Below are 18,168 nucleotides of genomic sequence, written 5' to 3' on the forward strand. Positions count from 1 at the left end.
CCATAGTCACCACTAACATGACAAGATCACAGGGCTGCCCAGTTCCTCTGTCTTCACCCAGCTGCACAATGCAGCAATGTCACGGTACTAATACTGAACACACAAGATGGCTCAAAGTTCCTCCTAAAGGTGCCCACACCGTCCCTTCCAAGGGCAGCTAAGATTTTTCAGCAGACGTAGTTCTGGGGTATCTAGGTGGGCAGTCTGCACAGACCTGGGGTTCAAGTCCCTTTAAGATTTCACACTTCTGCTGCAGAAGTACAGTATACACTTTGCCGGTAAGTGCATGCTCAAGGAAGGCCAAACCAGATGCTATGCCACAAAAAGACAGACATTAGCACTCTACACAAGAGCCTAAAAGGGATTATCATTGGCCTTTCCGGAAATGCTGACGTATTATTATTTTAACCCACTAAATGCCTACCAGCTTCGCTCCCTCCCACCCCCCAAATAAATTACTAAAGCCAAAAGGGTTAGTTCGTGTCCCACACAAAGTTCCAAAGCTGCATGTAGCCCAAGGACAAGAAAGAAGTTATTTCCCTCATCTCTATGCCTCAGGCAGTTTATAAGAATGCAACCATAGCTCAAGCAAAAATATTCAAAATTCAGTATACTTAAATAAAGTTTTAGGCCGCTAACTTTTTAGACAGCCAAGCTTAGTATAGATATTTTTATCTACATAGCAAGAGAAAAAAAAATTAGCACGTGTGTCTATTTGTCAGTGCATGGCACTGAAGGCTGCTCAATTCTTGCATTTATTTCAATAACATATGGCTGACCTATGGGTAATCTTAGAAAGATTTTCAACTTCAGCGTAAAGATTTTCAAGGGAGGCAGAAATCCCCATATTCCTTTGCATCTCTTTGAACAATTAAATAGCCTCACACTAAACCGAGCTGTTAGCAAAGCCAACACTTTTAAACACAGTATTTTTGTGAACCAGAAAAGCACTACACAGCTAAGGCAAGAGTAAAGAACACGATCAATGATTCATTGAAGTTAGCAGATGGGACTCAATATCCACAAATCAGTCGAATCAGTAGGTGTCATTTTTGCACTGTCACTTTCTCAGAGTATAACTGTACTTTAATCACATTTTAAATTCCTCCTGCCAAAAAAAGGTGCATTCTTATGCCTACGAGTAGATGACAACCTTTAAGAATTGTTTTTAGAGAAATACATAGAGCACACCTAAATAACACCATAGATCCCTCAAGCAGCTCTGAACAAGAAGTATTTCTAGGTATTGTCAACACCTTTCCTAAGGATGACACGTGCAGTTACACTATGAAAGAAACTGCACAAATCCCTTCTCCTCCCCAGGAGGCTGAAGCACCATCACTGCCACCAGTCCAGGCTTTCTTTTGGAGGGCGAAGGATGGAGGTGGAGGGGATGATAAGGTTACTGAAATGCTCCTAGAAGGTAAGTCTGGTAACATCTTACTGCTTCAACTGTCTCTGACCTTGTCAGTTAGCAATCCAGCACAAAACAACAAAAAAACCCCCAACAAACCAAAGCTGTACTGGGGTCTGTTCAAGGTACTGGGTAATGGTGGTTGTTACCTTTCATGCCGGTGATCACAGAGAGACGCCAGCTCAGGTGCAAGCTCCAAGATAACTGGAGGAGGGTGACTACTCTCTCAGAGGCTCCCAAGGGCTTTGCTGCCAACTGATGCACTCCCTATGGGAGCTCCTACAGCTCCCCCCAGGAAATACAGTTCCCCATGGGAGACTGCAGCATCTCCACATCAGGATCTTTCCATTCAGCGGGTAACAAAGCTGTTAGGGAAGACTGTGGGGAGACTCGGTTCCTGTACGTTTTGTATGCCCACAGGGATCAGGATTTTTTCCTCCAGTGAAGGCAATTCTACAGAGACTGATTAACTGAATCACAGATGGCAGCAAGACAAGACTGTTGTGATACAGGCTCGATGCAAAGCAGCTGTGTGGGAATGCAGCTCAGCTAGATCTGCAGAGTGATCGAGTTACCAGCAAAAGTACTTCTAAGTTGCATTGTACTGGTAATCAGGAAGGTATTTCATACATCGTTGCCTGGCAAAAAGGTGCAGTCTGGTCTTCCTAGTAAGATAGGCAGCAGGTATTTGCTGATTTTTCAGAGGAAGCAGGTATTTGCTGCATCATCTCCGCCTTCGTCCTTTCCAAATGAGACTACAGTAATGTGATATACATGGAGCTATAGTTTATATTTATTTGTAAGCTGCAATTAGCATAGAAAGTTGTTGACTCTTAAAAAAAGGAGAAGAGGATTCTGATACTGAACGAACAAAAATTGCTTGTGAACCTGTGCTGCTCTAAATGGACCTCCAGATTAAAAATTAACAGGTTGGTTTTGACATACAGAATCCTGTGTGATCTGGGAGCACACAACACCAGCTCTCTCTCCCATCATCACAGCATCATAGTTTTCATCAGATAAAATGTGGAAAGACATGCTTCAAAGCACACACTATTTGCAAGTCGACGACTAAAAACTAAAGCACTTTGGTGTTCTCTTTTTTTGCTATGCAACATTTCAAGAAATAAAAAAGTCATCCTTTGCTGCCTTTAACACTCCCAAGATGTCACTTGGAAGGTGTAATTCACAGCAGCTTTGCCTGTTCTCCTACCCTCTCACAGAACTCCTTCATAAACAGCATCCCCTAGAATAAAGAGTCTAATAGAAAGCACATTTTAAAGGCTACCAATTCTAACTGAATTCTACCAAAATCCCAGCATGATTTTGGCAGAAAAACACCTTCATACTGAGTCAGTGGGAAAGCTCAGAACCTCACGGACGCCCCTCCTCAGCAGCCACGTACCATTCCAAAGAAGCCTGGTCTGTCCTCAGGTACATGAAGCTCTGGGTACACGTTCTCCAAGAACCATTTGAAGTCCTTACATTTCAGCTTCTCCCGAAGGAGTCTCCTTTCTGTCACATCTCCATATGGTTCCTGAAAGGAAAAAAAAAAGAAAAAAAAAATTAAAAAAACCCCAACCAGAACAGATGCTCTCTTCTAAATTATCTATATACATTATTAGGAACCGTATGCTTAAGTGAGGAGTAGGACTTCCAGCCAGGAAAATCCCCATGTTTGGGTGCTGGATTTGATTTCATTATCCTGACGTTTGTTAGATGTTGACAAAAAAGAACTGGAACGGTGCACGTAAAACTTCTAAATATGCTAGAAGACAGTTCATCTGAGAAAACTCCCCGAATTTGCAAGTAAGGAAGCCCTTGAACACAGATTGCTGGGAACTGAGGTGTATTGGAAAATAAAACTTCCTTTAGCTGGATAATTGAAAAACTCAAAAGCAGTGAATGAATCTTAAGAATTTTAAATTAATCTACCGTCTATTTGCAAATTACCTGTACAGACAGTTTTACACTTAACTGATGAAATTCATAAAATCTGCTAATGTTTCCTTTGAAATTCATAGTTTCAGGGGGTGGGGAATATGAAATATTAAAATTCCAGAGAAAAGCTTTCATTGCAGACTTCCCTGTCTATAGATCGGAGCAGAGTTCACATCTTTTTATGTCTGTCTTCAAAAATCTATCTTTATATTGACTAGGGACTTCAGTCACGCATGAGATAGCACTTGCAGCCCCCAGATTTTTGCAGGTTACTTGACACACTCTTTCATCAAACCACAAATATATTTGCATTTCTCAAAGCTGTGGAAATATCACTGAAAACACAAAGAGGATGTAAAATAGAGACAGAGGTGCCTGCTTGAATAAACAAACAGCATGACATATTAGCTCTGAGGTCCGAACATTAATCTTGCAGTGAAACTCCACAGAACCAAATAGTGCATCAATCATTTTTCCATTATGCTACGGAACTGAATATTTGGGTTAGATGAAGTAAAAGTGTCTGAACTCAAATGCTGCAACAAGTGGTGTACAGAGTGCTATGGAAACCACAGCGCACTGGTGGCAGCTTTGATACATACAGAAAAACGGCGTGTCTCAGCTTACATCCACTGTGTTACAATAAGCCAATGTGCAAAACTTCCCATACTAACACACATATATCCTTTCAGGTTAAAGTCCTGTCATTATAGATATCAGCTGCCCAGAACTTTACAAGAAAAATTGTCAGCATTTATTGCTGTTTTCTCTTTGCACATGACAAACAGAATCAGCATGGCGTTGCCTGTGAGCTCCTGCCTTCGGACACACAAAACCTGTATTTCTCTGAAAGTCAGACTAATAATAAAACCTAAACGGATTTTATGATGTTAAAGTAAAACAATTATTACAAATGCATGGACTATAATAATCCAATTACCCAATTTAATCCAAAGGAACACGAGATGGAAACTAACTAAATTCAGCTTCCCCTGTGCCCTCCAGAGTATCTTTTAAAAGCCTAATGGTTTCCAGAGCACTTTTTCCCCCAGCATGTCTATGGGGGTAGGCCACTCAAAGGTGTGGGGAGCTCCCTGTCCCCCTGCCCGGTCCCCAAGCTCTGGTCCAGCACCGCCAGAGGTAGATGCTCAGCAGCCCACTTCTCCCCATGCACAAAATCAGAAAGCCACTTGCAAAACTTCCCGTGCAGAGAGAAGTGCCTGGGGAGACTGCGCACTCCCAGAAACAAGCAACAGCAGAGATTTCTTTCTTTTAGGCCTGAATTTTGGGCTTCGTGCCAGAGGTACATTTAAGTCATTTCTAGACACTGTGAGGATTTTTCAGTATTATTGTCTTCCAGCCTACAGGCCCCTCACAATAAATATATCCAAGCTGTGAAATTGCACACTGCTTTGCTGTTTTAACCTACTCAGTTTTCACAGTATTTATCTCCTGAAAAATCTGGCAAACAAATTATCTTGTATTTTCTTTCTCATGGAAAATAAAAGTATTAACATTAAAAAAAACCCCAAACAACAAAACCCAGAATTGATACTTCAAACATCTTACTAGCAACATTTTCATCTGAGTTCCTAGGACTGATTTTAATTAATTTAATCTTTGCAATATTGATTTTCTACATTTTTTTTTTTAATCAAACATTGTGCGGCACTAAATCAGACAGAAAAATTGATTTTGTCTTACATCAGTCCGAAGTTTTACTATTATCACAAGACAGGTAATTTTGATAAAGATTATTACCATGCTGTTCACTGAAGTATCTACTGACCATTGAAACTTGTTGATTAGCATTCATTAATTGTGTTTTGTTCTGTAATTCTTTATTGATAGAATCCTGCATCAGCTGTTCCATAGAAGTGCACATTTTTGGCTGAACAGCTCCTCTTTACTTGGGTTACCTTGCTTAACTTTATTCCTTCATTTATTCACTCCTTTGTTTAATACTGACACAGATTTGGCTGCCTTCTAGTCTTAAAAAAAATCTGATTTTTATAATTAAATTATTTTAAAACACCCATAAATTAAAAAAAATACAATTAACTAGATATACACATTTATTCTATATTTGAGAAAAACTTTCAGAAGAAATAATAAGCAAACATAAAAAGCAATTAATGTTAAATATTAGCTTAATTAGTAGTTATTTCATTTAACTCAAATTCTACTGAAATTCCAAGAACAATGGACTTGAACTCACCAGGCGAGCATGTGGATTTCGGTGGTAATAAAGTTCTTTGTACTCATCCATCCACACTTCAGCTGCACGCACGCTGTTTGCCAAAGCTTTGGACCGTGAGTACGGAGCTTGTTTGGGGAAAACATGACCTACATGGGAGCAAGGGTGGATCTCAAGACTTCCTCCACACTGCCATATCTGAGCAAAGAATTGACATTGTGCATCATTAATTGCAATCTTTGCAAGCAGAAGGATATAATCATAATAAGACTTTGTAAATTTAATATCTTCTCAAGAATATCACACCATACTACAAGCAACAGAATAATTTTGTGTCTCATTTGATGAATAAGCTGGATAAAATGACATCCTTGTGAACACAGAGCAAATCACTGGGACTAACAAGGAGATAACGCTATCTCTGGTTTTATCTGGTGTGCAATTATCCCTTTCTTAGCTTTACTTTCTCTGAAGGCATGATAAGAAGCGGTCCACAATATTTCTGCAAGTCTCACTGTGGTCTACAATTAAAGGTATACAGGCACCACTGAAAAAAAAGGGAGAGAGAGGCATGTTCCTTGTCTGCCTTAACCATGCGACTAGTCACCTTGGAAAGAAACCGATGACCAACAACTGATTGCTTACCAGAACTCTTTGCCCATATTCTACTGGAAAGTTGACAAAACTTTCATTGTTTTGTCATATCACTGGAGAATGATACCAAAGATGTGTTCCCATTTCTACGTTCACCATTTCAGAAGACAGGCACAGGTGCTGGGTTGTAAAACAAAATTAACGTTTTTCATTGGAAAACTGACCTGAAAACCCAGACCCAAGGCATGAAAAGAAAAGGCGAAGTAATTCTCTGACTCGTGGTGGTCCAACCAACATTAGTGAAACAAGCTCCTCTATCTAAAGCAATATTCCTACTCGCTGTCAAGGGAAGTACTTGAACCCAAGCATGGAATTAGCAGAAGTCACTCTGCCCTTGTGCTCATCCTTGTGTCTTGGGCTCCCCAGGTCAGGAAACGTATGGCCCTCCAAATAAAGACCACAAATGACCACCAAGTGGATACATCAGCCTCAGCACTCTGCATATTTTTGAAATTAGACTCTTTTCCTTTGAAAATCATGGACTTTTGGCATGATCCATTCTGATCTCAGGTTTGAGGTAATGAAAGGAAAGCACAGACAGGCACTTCCTATTTAATACCGTGTGCGACCACAATGTGGCAGACACCCCGTTCCTGAAGGGTGCTTCAAACAAGGGTTGTGCAGTTCAGTCAGATGGGAGGCAAGGTAGGACACGTTGCTGCACTTGAACTAACTTGAGGCTGTCACCAATGGCTCCGATAAACTTTCTGTAAAAGATTTCTGAGAACTGGTACTCCAGCAAGCTAATTCTCCTCACGTATTCAAACCTGCATAAGTGGCACTTTGTAAATGGAGGACAAAGGAAATTAGGTGGGATATGCGTAAGGGCAGAGGTTTGCTCCCTGACAATCTTCTTGTATGACACACACATGAACACAGCAGGAGCAAAAGCTGTGAGTTGGCAAATAAAACTTTGGTACTTAACAATAACAAGACATCAGTGATGGGACATGTCCCACCTCTCTCCCTGGGACTTTTAGGGATCTAGAAAGTCACTACAGATGATGGCTTTCAGCATACATAAGATGGATGCTGTCTACAGACTGCTTTTTTTGTTGGTTTTTTTTTCCCTTTAAAGTTACTAATGATTTCTCCCAAATTTCTTAATTTAGAAATCAATGAACATTGCCTCCACTGATTTGGTTTTGGATAATGATGTCAAACCTTTATGCGTGGCACAATACTGTGCTTAAAAAAAAAACCTGTAAACATTCTTAATATATAAGTTTACTTCTAAAACAGTTTCCTTAAAGGCATAAGGAATTCATCATTCAGCTACAGGAAGCACTGGATATCTTTACTTTCTGGACTTAAAACTTTAATTTCTTGCTTTTCATGTGAGGTTTCTCTCCTTTTTTGTTGCTTTTTGTTGTCATATAAACAGAAAGATGCTTAAAGGAATTATACAAGAAATCTAGAATTATGTACTGATCTTTCAAAGAATTTGCATATTTTCACATGTAAGTTATACTACTGCCATTTTGAAATTGCTATGAAACCAGCTATCCACTTTCACTTTAAGTTCTCCCTTTTTGAGATTTGTTTCAAAACAATAGCTTCCTTACATCATTATTTCTATATCCAAAATTTTTTTTAAGTTGAAATTTATCACACAAGATTTGTCAGCAGCTATTAAGCACCATAAATTTAATTTATTAAAGTTTAACAGTTTCCGTATTTTTTATATACCATATAAGCGTTTTTTTAATTGACCATTACTGTTTTGATCAGTCTTGTTTTTAAACAAGACGTGAGGAATGGACCATAAAGACTACTTAAGTAAAAATGTACAGTTAAGAAGGAAGCACATTCTTCTACTTTTCCATGATAAAGTCTGATTTAAATGGAGTAAAACAGACTGACCGTACCTGTGTTAAACTGCTGACAAAGAGAAATCCACAGCAGCTGAATTTTCAATAATTAAAATTCTGAATTTCCCTAAAAAATAACTGTAGGTTGCTAAACAATGCTCATTAAATTCTGCTTTTCATTAAAACAGTTCAAAACTTCTCCTGTCTTCCTATTACAAAAAAAAAAAAAAAATATTTCAGCTAACCAATTCCTCAAAAGATTTATTTATTTTTATTTTGATGGAAAACTTTTTGACCTCTTTATATAATCAGGTACAAATGAACAGACATAAAATAAAGCAAGGAATTCAAAAGAGAAATTAAAGTTGTTTATTAAATGCAAACTAAGTGACTCCGGAGAATATTCTTCTGTAGCAGAGAACCACATTAGATTTTCTTAATATTTTGCAAGCTGACATGCATGAAAATATGTTTCTTTACTAGGTCTGGCTACCTGGCAGTTCTCATTATAGAAGTGTATTCTATTCCTTCACCACAAGAAGAAAACAAGGTGACATTCCTTTCTACTTTCACTTTCATCTTGATACATGCAGACTATCAGCATTTTTTTCTTTTCTTTTCAGAGACAGATAGTGGCGTTATGAAAAGCTACAGTAAATGTTCAAATCTCTCCTTGGGATCTCCATCCCTGCCAGGGTCTCTGGACAACTGACCTGATGCCGGGGCAATGTACAGTAAAGCTCTATAAGCTCTACCACCTGCATTCTAATGTTTTAGGACTCTCTGGAAGAATAAAAAATAATTAAAAAAAAAAAGAAAAAGGACGCTATCCCCTGAACAAAGACAAACTGTGGAAAACACTCTGTTCCTGCCCCTTTCTCTGCTGCCGTTTTGCTTGCTGGCTGGTGGCTGCACCCCACAGTGTGGTGCTCATGCATCATCTGCTGGGAGGGAGCTGGGTGGGCAGAGGGGCCTCCCCAGCCACATGAACCCATCCCAGCTGCTCCCACTGCAAGACAGATTTCCAGATACATACAGGAAGAAACAATACAAAAAAAAAAAAAAAAAAAAGATTAGAAAAGAGACGACTCCAAGCGATCAGAGGCATGTATCATCCGGGCTCACAGACAGTAAGGTTTCCAACAGAAGAAAGGACTTAACAGTAAATAATTTTGCCTTTTTGCATGTGTGGTTTTCTCTCATGCCACGATGGTGGGTTGAAGGACAGACTACAGGTGTATCAAGCATTGAACCCCAGGCACAAACTTATATTGCAGTGCCACTAGCAGGACCAAGAGCATGGGGCAGGGGGTGAGGGCGGAAAGCTGCATCCAGGTTCCCCTCATTCCATGTACAGGAGAGAGAAAATGAAAGGACGTGTTTTGCATCCCTCAGAAAGCGGAGTTTCAATGCCCATTATGCCCATGAAGTGAAATTTTACCCAGCCAAATAGCGTTAAGCGATCCAAAAAATCAAGGCACACAGACTCCATCCTGCATTCAGCACACAGCCTTCATCTCTCTTAGTCATCAGGCTTTTAGGTGAAGCTTTGTCCTTGTTGTGCTTCTCAAAACCACAGGGAATTTCTTCAGCTTAGAAAAATCAAAGCATGAGAAAGAGGAGGCTTGAGGACAAGTCCCTTCATGTCATCGGGAGAGGGTGGTTTTTTTCAGAGATGAGAACAATAATTTACAGCGTTTTTCCATATCCCTGCTCCTAATTTGCAGGTCTGGCAGGTCTAGAAATCACAGTGACAACAGAATTAACACGGATTTATCCCTCTTGACCTTCTTGAGCACTGTGGGCAGCCAGAACAACACAGTCAAACAACATCACAGCACTCTGCTCTCTTCCACAAAAATCGTCACTGCAGGAAGCACAAGTACAGGGGCTCAAAATCAAATACAGGAAATCACGTTCTGTACAAACACCCAGATCCTACTGGCAATCTGCACTAGTAAAATTAACATGCCCGGGCATATTCACCGGCCATTGCACATTCTGCTCTGCCAAACTGCTGGCCTCCCAGAAGAGTCGCTCGATCCACCTGCAGCCTGCAGGCACCCTACGCTGGCCGCTCTCCTTTCCTCATTTAAATGCTTCCCCCACCTGCCATGAGCCACCTCCCCGCTCTCAGCCCGGTGCAGGACAGCCTGCACGCCGGTGGCTGCCAGCGGATGGCCCTGAGCCCCCGGGCTGGTGCACCCGCGTGCCCGCTCAGCCCCTGCGGGCACGGCAGCACACCCGTGAGCAGCCCCCAGCACGCCGGCTGCAGGGGACTCTGCTGCTGCTCCTGCTGCGCTCCCGTGTGCCAGCCAGCCTCTGATGCCTCCTCCGGCCCATGAGGTGGTCACATTTCTCCATGCTGAAGGAGTAAAGGCACTGCTCATACATGGTGCTGCACCCCATGGCGTCAAACACCTGGTTCAGGAGAACCGGTAACATCAAAAATGAGACCTGCTGCCAGAACCTGGTGGAGGTCAATGGCAATGACAGCCTGGGTCTAAAGCAGCAGCAGCCAGTGCAGGGCCAGTGTGTCATACAGGGCAGGGCTCAGGCTTGTCCTGTCTGCAAGGCTTCATCTCCCCAAAAGAGAGACATGCGGAACAGAAAGCCAAGAACTGCTTGTTCAAAGAGGGCCGTCCGAGTCTTTCTATAAGGAGTTGTAGAAAGCACCCACAATCCATCTCAGAGAGAAGAAAACCACTGCCATCTGCTACTTCCTACCGGTTAGGGGGCAACTATCTCGGTGTCACCAAATCTGTGGCAACCAGGGTGACAGAAGACTGCAGACATTTCAACAACATGAAGCAGATCCTGTCATATCCAGTTGCGTCAACTGTGGCTGTTCCCAAGCTTGCTGCTTTGGGGGTACAAAATTCTGCTAAGAGGCAGAGCACACAGTACTGCTTTCAAGAGCAGCATTCTCTCCAGCTCACGGGTTCTTAGTCCGGTTGCACGTGCACTAGCAGCACAAAGAAGTACCTGCAAGAGCCGGTCTTGCTCAGGAGATGCACATATCCAACATGCTTGACACAGTTACGCTACGTTTGTGGGAGACAGTGTCATGCTCTCCCATGTAGCCTGCTGCTAAACTGACACTCTCCTATCTAGGCTTATTTGCTGCTGCAACAGCGTCACAGCTGAGAAAATAAGAGACACAGCAAGCCCCAGTCAGCCAGCATCTGCACCCAAAAATGCATGATTTCCTCATTGTCATTACCCCTTCCAATCCCTCAGTAAGCAAGAAAACAATTTTCCCTTGCCAGAGTTAGCTGGGGAAGGCATCCGCCACCAGGCTGCTTTCCAGCTTAAACTGCCTTGGGTTGTGACTGACGAAGAGCACAATTATTTCTCTGGCCTCCAAGCATGAACCTCTATTGCTATTTCTGGCTCCCTGAGCAGCCTCTTAAAAAGAGGCATAACAGTAATTTCATCCAGAGCTATTTCACAGCTCCTGACCCCGTGACTAAGCAATTACCCCACGAAGAAATCCCTTCCCGTGGAAAGAGGGGACCCACTGCAACGCACACATCAGCGTGGGCTACACCAGAACTGGAGTCAGCTGGGAGACTTCAGAAGCTCACAGAGCTGATGGAGGTGGGCGAGTTGCTTTGAGCTTCAGGTAGAGGGATGCTGAATTTACTGACCGAGACAAGTAGGCTGTGTGTTTGGACTTACGTGTCAGGAACTTTTCCCTGTGTGAGAAAGGAGGTGGTCATGAATTCAGATCAAACAGCATCTCCAGCTGAGAAATCCCCCTCCAGAAAGAAACCATGTCAGCTCTAGGTCTGTGCTTATTATCCTCCCTGATCCTTTTCTTTCCTTATTTTTGTGCCCTTTTTGCTAGGATTTCTGCACTACAGGCAGTGGAAGACAGAAACAGCAGCCAAGAAGACTCCATGCTCCTCTGGTTAACAGGCAGACATCAAGTGAGAGTCTGCCAATGCCTCCTTTCTCAAGAACATGGGTTTTTTAACATTAAAATACCATTTATCCCTGAAGTCTTCTGTCACCTGGTTAAAAACACCAAAAAACAACCAAACAAAAAAATCAACCCTCCCGTCCCACAATCCAGTCACACAGAGAAATGCAAATATGACCATAAACCACACCTGATAATGAGTAGAAAAACACGGGAAATCCAGGATGATAAGTTGTGAACTCCTTGCAAGCCAAAAATGGCCCTGCAGTGTACCTCTTACACCACCACTGCATTGCTTCAGCAAGCCAAGTGTGATACAGAGCAAACCACAGGCAGCCTGTGCTCAGTGGGAATTAGCAGCAGCACAGGTAACAGCAGAGTTGAGGAGAACAGTTTGCTCACCAGTCTTCTATCTCCTCTCTCTTCCCCTGCCATAAATCCATTCCAGCTACCCATCTGCCTCACACCTGAGCACTGGTCCACCCTCTGGTGCGGTACAGCTCTACAGTTTCTGGAGATTTTCCCCATCACCTTTTATAACCTTTATACAAACCTTCCCTGAAGTGAGAAAGAATAAAGCCTTAAAAAAAGTGCAGGGCTGCCTTGTCCTGCCCCACTGGTAACTGCCACCAGCTGCCTCCTGCTCACGATCAACCATGGCGAGAGCCTTGAGTCACACAGGAGAATTATAAATGTTTCTTTCCAATGATCTTTTTCAAGCCACAGAATGTAAACTCCATTGCAAATATCACACACCACTACTTACATTTTATTCTGTCATTCAAAACAAGGATATGTTTTTAAAAACTGGTTTTAAACGGCTATTTTGATGGATAATACAGCTATAACTAAGTGTGAGAACAAGGAAAAAGAGATTCATATAACCATCTCCCAAAATATTCTCTTCTTAACACTTGCTTACATTACAGCTATCTCATTAAGTAAAAGGGTGTGAAGAAAGAAATAAGCAACTTGTCTTTACTCTCAGGAAAAAAAAAAACTTTCCAGTTGAGCCACTTACCCTAAATGAGAATTCAAGGTTTTCTCCACCCCAGACTTCCATTCCTGTGTCATACGAACCAAGATAATCAAAATACTTCTTACTCACAGAAAACAATCCACCTGCCATGGTTGGAGACCTATCAAAGAGAATAGCAACTCTGAATTGAATAAAAAGCAAAAAAAATAACAAAACAATGCAACGGATATAAAAAAATTCAGTAACTTCTTATTTTCCATTTTCTCAGTCTTTTCTGGATACAGAGTAACAGCCAGCTATTGACTGGTTATCATCAGGTCATTTAAATTCAATTTTTAAATGTACCTGAAACAAGCTCCAGAACATATTAAAATGAAAATATAATAAAATCAGAGAAGATAAACATTGTGTTAATATAAATTTTTGCAATCAGTGTCTTTATGACTAGTAAATGATTAGTCTCTTACTTTCACGTAGTAGACCATAAGCTTTTTTGTGGCCAGATTATATTAGTCATCTCTGAAATTCTAAGTGCAATACCCTCACATATTTTACTTAAGTAAAAAGTAAACAAATATTTGTGCTTTAGTATATAATAACAACTTTCCTGATCCCATTAATATCAAGTGGAAAAACTCTCAGACATCAATTGAACAGAATTAAGTAAATACAGCCTCTGAAGAGGTACTTTTTTCTTTCTAAGAAAATCTGCTCATCTGTTTGTTTGGTTTTTTTAATTTTTACGAAGTTTGAGGGGAAAAAAAAATAAAAATAACAGGGGTCAAGACCAGACCCTCATTGAAGACCACAAGGCCCAGAGCAACAGCATACTTAAGGGATGTACTTTCAGTAGTGTAGTGTGTCCACACATATATAAATTTTGTATTTGTTCAGTATTGTTCCTAATTGTTTGCAGTCTTAGAAAATGTCCCTTTTCAAAGTGCCAAGCATATTATGCTGGTTGGAACTAAGTGCAGCTGACACTTTATAAATTTTACCAAATTGCAATATTAACAAATGCTAGGTGCTGTGATCAGTTACTCTTAATCTATCAAAACTAATTTTACCAACCATCTTTTTGAAGCAACACTGTCTTACACTGTCATATGTTGTTTCAAAGAACGGAATCAGATGAGCTGAGACAAGAAAAAAAATAAACAAACTCCAGAACCAGTCAAGCTCTTTTGTCTCACTCCAGATCTCATTTTTCCAAACACAGCTGTTCATGACACCACTCTCAGTGCTGCTGCTTTCTCCAGACGCTTGCCAAGCTCACAATCCTTGGGCTACCATGAAGCTTCATCTCTCATCATTTTCCCCTTGGCATGCCAAAGACAATTCTTCTTGGCATGGAGAAGAAAAGCGTCATATTTAAACTAAAGGCTTTAAAAACATTTTTTAAGGAGGATGTGGACTAATATATGCTGAGAAAAAATAAATTACTGCCTCACTTTCTCCATTTGAAAAAAGAAAAAGTTCTCTTAACTGAGGATAAGTTGATTAATATTTGTGAAGTACTGGGTATTATTATCATGATAAACAACCTAGAAAAGACTGAGAAAAATTAATCATTCTGTATTTGTTGTAGTCCATAAGGTAACAGATCATAAATAAAAGCAAGAACTGACACAATCATGGCATTAAAAAATGCCAAATAGCTGCTTCATTTCTTACAACACACTGCTGAAGTACAGCAGCTTCCAGGTTGAACACAACAGACCCTCAGCTACCAGGATTTTGTCTACAGTGTCCATTTTCTAGATGCACTGTTTGTAATCTTACCTCTACCTCTCCTAAAAATACAGCATGGGACAACGAATAATACCTACTGACTGCAATGCATCATAAAATAAAACAAAAACAAAACCCACAAGGAAGACATTGAGATGAGCTCCTGTGAGTTAGACCTTGAGAGAAACTGGTGTTTAGTTACATCATTTCATCCCAAGAAAGAACTGGCAAACTGGTTCACCTCTGAAAACAGCACAAGGAACCACCACTATCGCTACAGCACAGACAGCCTTCAAAACTACTTTTGCCTTCTTACTGGTTGATGATTTTTTTCCTTCTTTCATCGTTGACCATGGTACATTTTTTACAATGCGGATCTCTCTGCTTTGCATAGAGGACATCCCTGAGTGTTAATCAGTTACAGCCTTTCTGCTTGATGATAAGCATCTGTGGGAGTTTGCCTGCAGGAGTCAAGAAACTACATGTGCAGTAAGGATTCCATATGGAAGATTACCCAGGAATTTCACCTTTTAGCGCAATACTTTTCCAGGAGCATGGTGACCAGGACCTATTTTGGAAAAAAAGGGGAACTAAACAAAACACATGATTTTTAGTAATATGCTCATTTCTCAAGTATTTTTCAGCACCTGACATTTCCAAGTGAAATCAAAAATGCCTGTAACGTTCACAGTTTCATAAAGTACATAAAAAGTTAACCTGATCACATCGGTCTTGGACTTGCGCCGTTTCTGTTCTCTTTCCGGGGTACTGTGCCAGGTGAAGACCAGCCTCCAGTCAAATCCACCAATCTGTGGCTCACCAGCATTCCCCAAGTATTCAAATGTGTTCCAGTCAATAACATCAATAACAGGGCACACAACAGCTGATTCTTCTTCCGCAATCCTAGCATGTTTTTAAAAGAAAAGGGTGACTTCCATTAGAAACTTCTCTCAAAAACTAGAACTGTCAAGAACAGAGAATGTTTACAGATAACCAAACACAAGAGTTTTGCTCCTTTTCAACTCATGCTGCAATACAAGGAAATAATGGCTACAAGAATAACCACCGATTTCTTGCTGAAAATGCAACAGGATGGACTCAGCTGTAGGCACCTGGCCAAGCATCGATCTTCCTGGACAGTGGGAGCGAGGTATGCCAGATGGCTTGAGAGAACACATTTGGCATCTGCCTTGGCTGCCATTATTCTCAACAATGTCTATTTTGTTTTGTACAGGTAGCAGTGTTTAAGATATCGAGAGAGCGGCCTGATTGTATAGTTCTGCAAAGATGAATAATAAATTAGCTAGCCTCTTGGCTCTTAAAAGTCATGGTTGATCTTGCAACTGTGATCATCTACAGAAAGTTATACTGAGCACTACAACAGTAACTCAAAAAGAAGTTATAAGCTTAAACAAAAAAACCTCCATGTAACATGGGAATTGGTGAACAGTGAAACAAACCTGAAGGAGACCTCCAGAAACCCTGGCAACACAGGAGATAAAAAGGAGAAACAAGATAGTACTGCAGAATGACACACCTATCAGCAATCCTGATCTAAGGTAGTTAAGATTTTTATCACACTAAGCATATATCAGAGCCTAGGATATTTCTTGCAGGTCTACTTCTGCAAGGAGACAAGCCCCTTCCTCCCATTTCTCAATACCATGCAGCATTTTCCAGATTCTTTTCCAAAAGCATTTGCCCTTACAAAAGTCAGTGGGACCCTCTGCCCCTACCGCAACTTCTGGAGAGGCATCTCTCAGTACTCGGAGAGATGAACTTCAAGCATGCAAGCTCAAGCTAAGGTCTTTCCCCTAAATCACTCCTTGGCAATCTTCTCTACACTACTCTTAGACATCTCCCGTTAGTTCAGTGAAACAAGGTGACTTGTTTGACTTTCAGATGCTTGTACTTCTAGCCCTGCATCTTCCAATTTTCATATTCCAGAGAATAAGGAAAACTGAACAAATTATATTGGCGAACAGGGAAAAGATATGATGCATCTATCATTTGAGGCAAGCTAGTTCCTCATGGGATTAAGCTTAAAACCTGCCAGCTGACCAAGGAGTTCTGATTCTGAAATCAGAGCAGTCTGTGGTGGTTAAATGCAGCAGAGAGCAGCAGCGGTTTCAAAGAAGTATTGTCTGAGCTGGGAAAGACTGCCTTAAGTATGCAAGACTCTTGTTGCTGGAGGGAAGATGCAACACAGCTGTTTTCTTCTCAATGATGACCCATTGAAATCTTGTTTGGTAGAGCACACAAAATGGCTTTTACAGATATTATCTCCTGTTTTGCACAAAACTTATGTACAAAGCAACTAGAATGATAGGTACACAGAGGAAAAAGAAATTCCAGTAAAATGTAAAAATGTTCTGTTGCTTCTGTAAAGGAAAAGGAGTAAAAATTAAGTAGCTTTCATGTGATTTCAGTTATGAAAGGAATCAGGTAAGTGAAAAGCCATCACCCGTCCTGTAACTTAAGAATTAACTAGATGGCCCAATGCATATGCAGCTTACAAATGCACCTATGTTTGCACCATAAAATGCCAACACTTGCATTGCTCCCATACATTTAAATCAGATATGCCATGCAAACATCCCCTTAGAGATGTACGTCTGCATCTAGAGCAAGGGCAAAAATTCCAAGACGCATCCAGGGCTAACTTTTTACAGGCGATTTATTAGACGCAAAATTATCCAAATCCTTCCTCAAGACTGCCATCTAGTGGTTTGCTAAAGAAGTGAAGAAATTACAGAATCTTGTCCACAGTTACGTAGTTTCTTCAGAGGACAGTCATTAAAATCATGCTTATTATTTTACCTTTACCACTTTTCCTTTATTCACACTATCTATACTGCTCATAGTGAATCCACAGTTATCTGGAATGCTGTCGGTGTGAAATTTAGAAACAAGGTAAATATGACAATTTTAAGAAAAAAAAAAAGTTAAAGTATCATTCCAGATACAATTTCAAATGGACAAGGGGAGTTTGAGAACACAAGTTCCGCTAGGAATAAGGAAGACTTGCACACCTCAAGATAGCATGTGGTTTTGGAAATCTTTCCCCAGTTTGCGTAGGGCTGTTTTTTCTGGTCTTTCTTTGAAGTCTACAATACCTGGTGGGAAACTTTATAGGATGCAAATGGAACCACTGACCTTGAGAAAAGGATTTCTTTCTAATTATGTTTTACAGAGAGCTGGGTTTCTATACACAATATCCGGGAGGCCTGATTCAGGTACTGCATCTATCCGTACATGCTACTGGTATCCAAAGGGGTAAAGATGTAAGCTGTCAGCAAGAGGGGCAAAGGCAATACAGCCTCGTGCATGTGAGGTGGGGGTGGCAAGGTGCTGAGGCAAAGTATACCAGCGGCTGAACCAACAGTAGGAAAAGTGCATGTATGGCTGCTGACCACACATGGGTGAGGCTTCAAGAACATCATAAACAGTCTAAGTTGTACTAGAGAGCTAGTATTCTGCGGTTTAGGGATTTTTGCTGGGGTTAGGGGGGGTTTC

General features: G+C 41.0%; 1 protein-coding gene across 1 annotated transcript in view; it reads right to left on the reverse strand.

Annotated features, from left to right (window-relative positions):
• GALNT12 (polypeptide N-acetylgalactosaminyltransferase 12) overlaps positions 1-18,168 on the reverse strand; it is a 49,957-nt gene that overhangs the window by 16,431 nt on the left and 15,358 nt on the right. Inside the window, exons 4-7 of the mRNA XM_055705634.1 lie at positions 15,370-15,555; positions 12,964-13,081; positions 5,574-5,750; positions 2,820-2,951 (exon numbers count right to left, since the gene is read on the reverse strand). Coding sequence (XP_055561609.1) covers positions 2,820-2,951; positions 5,574-5,750; positions 12,964-13,081; positions 15,370-15,555 — 613 coding nt within the window. The remainder of the gene's footprint in view (positions 1-2,819; positions 2,952-5,573; positions 5,751-12,963; positions 13,082-15,369; positions 15,556-18,168) is intronic.

The sequence above is a fragment of the Falco cherrug genome, chromosome 3, assembly GCF_023634085.1.
Source record: "Falco cherrug isolate bFalChe1 chromosome 3, bFalChe1.pri, whole genome shotgun sequence".
Taxonomy (NCBI): Eukaryota; Metazoa; Chordata; class Aves; order Falconiformes; family Falconidae; genus Falco; species Falco cherrug.